This window comes from Passer montanus, unplaced genomic scaffold, assembly GCF_014805655.1.
Source record: "Passer montanus isolate IOZ18808 unplaced genomic scaffold, ASM1480565v1 scaffold299, whole genome shotgun sequence".
Lineage (NCBI taxonomy): Eukaryota > Metazoa > Chordata > Aves > Passeriformes > Passeridae > Passer > Passer montanus.
The window spans coordinates 14130-21095 of NW_024367696.1; the positions used below are offsets into that span (position 1 = coordinate 14130).

The following is a 6966-nucleotide window of genomic DNA, read 5'->3' on the forward strand; positions in this document are numbered from 1 at the left end:
CGGCTTTCGGCCGCCGCCGGCCCCGCGCCTGGACCGCCCTGCCCCGCTCCGCTCCGCCCGGCTCCGTGGCCGCGCCGGGACCGCCCATGCCCGCTCCGCTCCGTCCGCGGCCGGACTGTGAGGGCTCCGTGCGGGACCGGTTAACGAGCGGGGCTCGGGCGCTGTCCCGGCACGCGGTACCAGCCGCAGGTGCCCGCGTGGCGGCCCCGGCCGTCCCGTGTGGGCAGCACGCGGTGGCGGTCCCGGCGGGCTGGCGAGCCCTCAGCCGCTGCCTGAGGGAGGATCCGCTCATGCCGCTGCCCGGCCGCATCCTCGCCGCAGGGACACGTGTTGTGTTGTGTCCTGCTGGCTTTGTGTGTTCCTTTTACAGAAATAAACAGGTGCTGCTGGCTTGCCTGGCCGGCTTTTCGCTTTCAGGTCTGCGCTGGGTGGGGGTTGTTTCCACGGGCACAGGCCCAGGCTCAGGGCGATGGTTTTGCACCCTTGAGGGGTCCTGTGCGGCCGAGAGAGGGCTTTGGAGCTGCTAACATCCAGCCTTGGAGCTGCTAACATCCAGCTCTGGAGCTGCTAACATCCAGCCTTGGAGCTGCTAACATCCAGCCTTGGAGCTGCTAACATCCAGCCTTGGAGCTGTTAACATCCAGCTTTGGAGCTGCTAACATCCAGCCTTGGAGCGAGAAGGCCCCGGTCTTGAAGCGCTGCACCAGGCAGGTCTTGCCCACGCTGGCGTCGCCGATCAGCACCAGCTTGAAGAGGAAGTCGTAGCCCTCCTTGGGGTCGCGGACGGCGCCCGGCGCGGCCGCTCCGGGCCTGGCGGGGCGCGCGGCGGCCGCGGCTGGATATAATTTTTGGTGATCCATGGTTGCATTCCAGCCAAGAGGAGAGGTTTGAGTACTCAGTCAGGCTGGACCAAAGGCTTTCTGTTCCTGCAGCCCTGAATTAAGCAGGACACTGCATCCTTGGCTATTGACCAGCCAGGACAGAGAAGGTGTTAAAGAGATAATGAGACATCACTCTGTGTATGCTTTCATGCTAATTATATTTTCAGAGCTGAGGAAAACACTTAGGTTTGTTAGGAGGAAGCATTGTTAGAGATGTCAGTCTTTAATATCTATAATTCATTGTATCCTATCATTTCAATGGAAAACTAAAGGTGCTATTTCTGTGAAGATAATTATAAATCAGCTATTTCATTATCCTTGCTAGAGATCATTGCAAACATTTTTCTGTTAGCTGTTATTGTTGCTGCTTGTCATCACAAGCCTTTAACTGCATTTAGAATAGAGAACTCCTCAAACAAAACCCACAAACTGTCACATTATATTGTTGGGCTTACGTGAGGGATCTGTGATGAGCTCTCTCACATTGTGAAAGCTGTAAGTAGTGGTTTGAGTGTTAAAATATTTGCTTTACTTTGATTAATCCCCAGACCCCATTGGGGTTAACACCTCTTTCATGCAAAGGTAAAACAGGAAAAACAAAATGGGTTTGAGTCAATTTCAGTTTGTATCTGGCTGTATTTGAGAGTGGTTCATCAGAAAAGAGTAGAGTGTGCTAGAAACACTCTAGCAGTCTCTTACCTAGTACTACTCTAGCAGTACCTAGAAAACAGCACTAAAACCTGGGAGAAAACCCCCAAAACTGGCCTTGGTCACAGTTTTCTGTTCTCTCTGTTCCACAGGGGAAGTGAAATTTCACCTCCACCAAGGCAAGCTGCAGAGCCCCTGGGTGCAGGGGAAGGTTGTTGGCAATTTCCACATTAGATTTGGGGGGGAGGGCTGGGTTATGGCTCAAAGCAGCTGCTGGAGACTTGAAGTTTAAAAGGAAATTAGTTAAGTTCTGACCATCTACATAATTGTCTACAGCGATCTCAGATGAAACAGAAAAAACACAAGGGAGATGCTAAAATCTGTTCTCCACTCTCCTGCGGCACTGGAGAAGGAGCCGAGGGCTCCAAGAAAGTTCAGAAACTCTGTGAGGACACAGTGAATTGACTGAATTCTCTGCAGCAGCAAGCATTCATTCACACTGGGGATATAGAACAGTCACCAAAATTGCTCGTGAAAACCAAGATGACTTGAGTTATGGCTTGGTGGGCACATGGTTTATGCTGCGTTCCAAGAGAAATTTCCCAGCAAATTTCAACATTTTGTATTTACAATGCAGGCGTGATGTTTGATGTGGTAGTGCTCCTTGTGTGGTACAGCCTTTCCCTGGTTAGATTTTGGGTAAGAGAATGTTTAAGCATCTGCAGCTCTTGATATAATTTTATGGCCTGCTGATTTTACAGCTGAGTCAGCTGGAATGGGCTGAATTCTTTCAGACAACAAAAGTAGTGATATATTGTAATTTCTTTTTAAAGAGAGCTATTTGTTAAATATTTAAAGATCATATTTTATAATAAATAGAGAGTAAATAATAAATATAATACATACAATATTAATATATATAATATATAAAATATATATAATATATGCAAAAAACTACTTATTTGGGGTTTGTTGTTTTTTTTTTTTTAAGTAATAAAACCATGCTCCCACACTCAGCATTACCTGACATAGCCCCATAGATTTGGTGCATAAGTTCTTACTCATGCACATTAAATCATACATTCTCTGTGACTCTTGAGTTTCTGAAAGCAAGCTGCTCTTGTACCAATCTTAGAATATTTTTAATATTTTGAGCTTTCCTTCTTGAGGAGAGTACCTGAGTGTTTGTGTTTGCAGGAGAGACAACATTTTGTCCTCTCGGTGGGGTGTGGAGCTATTAACCCCAAAGGGCTGACACGAATGGATGGATGGGTGTTGTGAAGGCCATCACCAGTGAAGAGATATTCCTGCTGTACAGGAATTCCTGCTGGCAGCCTCTCTTTGCCGTGTTTGTTGTGTGAGCAGGAATTGGGGAGCAGCACATGGACAGAGATGCTCTTTAGGCTGATGGTAAGAACTGGATGCTGCATATCAGTTAGGTAAGGGAATGGTAGGGAAAAAGACCCACAAAAGGATTTAATTTCATTATTTTGTTTTACTTAATATATATTTTTTCCCTTTTTTATCAGGCTTTGATAGGATGAAGTCATAGTACAAAGTTACTAGTTTAATTTGAATTTACATAAAAGTTCATCATCACTTCAGGAGAACAGAAGGCATAAAACCTTAGTCAAGTTTCAATATAATATTGAGCTGTGACTTTGGGAGTTGTAGTAGCAGAAAATTCCAGGCATGTCTAAAAATGATTAATTACAGTGAAGAAAACAAATGGAGATTTTATTGCCCAGTGATCAGAATTATAATAACTCCAGGCTTCTGCCAGTTGAAAACAATTTGTGTCTTGCACCTTCTGACACTTCAGGACAGAAAACTTGTATGGAAACTCTGGGAAGAGCTGGCAGTAATTGGTAGCTTGTTTGGAAAATCTCAGCCCATTCCTTGGAAAGGGTGACAGATTCTGGGGAACTTCTGTCCCTGTGGAATTCAGCAGCCACTAGGTGCCAATGTTGGTCCAGTTTCAGAGTTGGACAAAGCAGTGATGGGAGGCAAAGGAATCCCTTTGGGGCTCTGAGTTTTTGCTGTGCAGAGTTTGTGTCCTTTCATTGCCCCTTTCACAGAATTCACAGAATCACAGAATCACTGAGTTGGAAGAGACCTTCAAGATCATCAAGTCCAACCCAGCCCCAACACCTCAATTCAACCCTGGCACCCAGTGCCACATTCAGTCTGTTTTTTAACACATCCAGGGAGGTGACTCCACCACCTCCCCAGGCAGCCATTCCAGAACTTTACCACTCTTTCTGTGAAAAATATTTTCCTAATATCCGACCTACATTTCCCTTGGTGAAGCTTGAGGCTGTGTCCTCTGGTTCTGTCAGAGCTGCTGGAGAAAGAGCCCAGCCCCAGCTGAGCACAGGCACCTTTCAGGAGCTGTGGAGTGATAAGGTCACCCCTGAGTCTCCTTTTCTCCAGGGTAAACACCCCCAGCTCTCTCAGTTGTTCCTCACCGGGTTGGTGTTCCCAATCCCTCTCCAGCCTTGTTGTCCCCTCTGGATGTGCTCGAGCGACTCAATGTCCTTCCCAAACTGATGGCCCAGAACTGGACACAGCACTCGAGGTGCGGCCTCACCAGTGCCAAGTACAGGGACAGAATGACCTCCCTGCTCCTGCTGGCCACGCTCTTCCTGACGCAGGCCAGGAGCCATTGGCCTCCTTGGCCACCAGGGCACACTGCTGGCTCATGTTCAGCTGGCTGTGACCAGTGCCCCCGGGTCCCTTTCTGCCTGGCCACTGTCCAGCCACACTGTCTCCTCATGCTGTAATTGCTGGTGGTTTAGTTTTTGTCTTTCCCTAATCCAGCTTTTGATAAGTGCACCTGAACGTTACATTACTGGGTTTTGCAGTGTCCTTTCAAACTCAGGGAAATCAAAAATACTCTCAGTTCTAAATGCTCTGTTGTCTTGAGGGCAGCCTTTGATGGTGTGTCCTTTGCCAGACCTTCCTCTGCTTTGCACTGCTGCTGATGGGAGAGGGTTGCAAAGGTCGATTTTATTTGGATGTGTCAGGTTCCAGAGTCCTTCCCCATGGCCATAAGAGGCAATCTATGAATCTTTGTCAAAAAATAAATTATTAGTTAAGAGGTTAAAACCCTTTTGACCCCTCAAGAGGAGACAAGACAGATGATTCAAGGAGAAAAGGGAAGCTGCAATCCATCCCTGCTGACACCCCCCTCCCTAGAGATCAAGGTCATTTAAGAAAGAGCCTCATTTGAATTTTTTCCCCTTGGACTAAGATGAATGCTCTGTATTTCTGAAGACCTATTCCTTAATAGTATTCTGAGGGAAGAGGTTTCAGTCCACCTTTCCCAGGGAATGTCTTGATGCAGAACAGCACCATTCAACTTTAATAACTTTGGATTGCTAGAGATCTGGATGCTTGCTGGTCAGACAAGCCAAACCAAATGAAATCTGAGCAAAATTCTAAACTCTAACATTTCTTTTGGCTAAAATGAAGGTGCTAGGTCAGGCAGTAGCTGTGACATCACTGGGATGAACATTGGGAATTGCTGCCGGGGAAGGCAGTGGAGAGGCCACGTCAGGAGCCAAGTGCCCCTGGGAAGGAGCTCGGTATAAATAGCAGCCATGTGGCCATTATGCAACTGGAGCAATTTTATTTTATTTTATTTTATTTTATTTTATTTTATTTTATTTTATTTTATTTTATTTTATTTTATTTTATTTTATTTTATTTTATTTTATTTTATTTTATTTTATTTTATTTTATTTTATTTTATTTTATTTGTTGTCACACACCCGTTATTGAGTGTAATCTGAATTTCAGTGGAGTCAGTCTAATGGCAAAATATTTATGTGGGTTCCAGCGACAGGGCCGCAGCACTTTGGGAAATGGTTTTGTGCTCTGGAAAGAAAAGGCATTAGGATAAATAAACTTAGCATTGCTAAGCATTACAGTAAACTTAGCACCATCAAAGGAGTCATTAGGTAGGAATTGTTAATATTTCATCTGTTGGCAGTGAAACTAAAATCCTGTAATTCAGGTATAAATCATAACATGCAAGTGTGTGGGCCTTCCTTAAGATTCCAGGAAGAATAGCAGTTTTGTGACGCCTCAAATTGTATTTTAATAATTCCCCAAACAGTGCATTTAAACATAAATCAGCATGAGAATGAATGTGCATTGGCTAATTAATTTAGAATAGAAGAGTGGCAGCACACACCAGCCAAGAGCCTGTTTCACTGCATTTGGCATGTCTTTTGTACATTGAATTAGTGTTTAGTTCTTACAGTTTATGTTTTCTAGTTCTTCCCAGCTTGTTCTGGAACTTGGCTGATAACAAAGGCAGCACCCACGCAGGGTGAGGAGCACATCACACGTGACAAAGTCACACACTTTGCCGAGCAGCTGCAGAACAGAAACCATTTCACTGCTGGGTGGCACCATGAGGGAGACATTTTCAATTTTCCTCATTGCAAGGGTAGCCTCTGCAAACTTAGAAAGAATACTCAGTACAAATCCTTGGCTTGAGAAGTTTTGGACACTGAATTCATCCCTGTTATTTGTCAGTAATTTCCTTATAACCCAGTGGTTCTGCTGCCACCTGCATTATTACAGAAAAAGGACACCAGGCAGAGGCAAAATTTCTGCTAGATTAGGTCTAAGTGACATCACTTTCTGAGATTCCAGGAGTCCTCCAAGGGCTGGGACCACTGCAGCTCAGGGGGACAAAGGGTTGAGGGTGGAGGAGAGGACAGAAGGAAAACCCCACTGTAACAATGTGGGACTTCCCAGTTAAACCCAGTTTATTTTATTTTATTTTATTTTATTTTATTTTATTTTATTTTATTTTATTTTATTTTATTTTATTTTATTTTATTTTATTTTATTTTATTTTATTTTATTTTATTTTATTTTATTTTATTTCCCACTGACATTCCACCTCTTGGAAATGCCAGATTTTCCTTGTGTCATCTCAATTTTCTCACTAATTTCTAAAACCTTTACCAGGAAGAGCTGCTAATGCTCTACAGTTGTTGGTCCTTGACTGTTTCAAGGGATTTCATGAAAGGCAAGTATCAAAAAATCTTGGCATTTTCCATATTTCTGCTTGTTTTCTGCTTAACAGATCTATTTGAAAATAATTTATTGACTTGCCCTTCTCACCAGTATTCCTGAAACTGCTGTCCAAGATCAGTCACGGACTGGGAAGAACAAGGGGTGCAGAGTGTTCCTCCTTTGGGGCAGGAGTGGCTGCCGGCTGGAGGAACATATCAGGAAATCACAAAATTATGGAATGGTTTGGGCTGGAAGGGACCTCACAGCCCACCCAGTGCCACCCCTGCCATGGCAGGGACACCTTCCACTGTGCCAGGCTGCTCCAGCCCCAGTGCCCAGCCTGGCCTTGGGCACTGCCAGGGGATCCAGGGGCAGCCCCAGCTGCTCTGGGCACCCTGTGCCA

At 45.0% G+C, this 6966-nt stretch overlaps 1 protein-coding gene across 1 annotated transcript in view; it reads right to left on the reverse strand.

Annotated features, from left to right (window-relative positions):
- LOC120504517 overlaps positions 1-860 on the reverse strand; it is an 8990-nt gene extending 8130 nt beyond the window's left edge. Inside the window, exons 1-2 of the mRNA XM_039714030.1 lie at positions 668-860; positions 146-361 (exon numbers count right to left, since the gene is read on the reverse strand). Coding sequence (XP_039569964.1) covers positions 146-361; positions 668-860 — 409 coding nt within the window. The remainder of the gene's footprint in view (positions 1-145; positions 362-667) is intronic.
- Between the last annotated feature and the right edge of the window lie 6106 nt (positions 861-6966).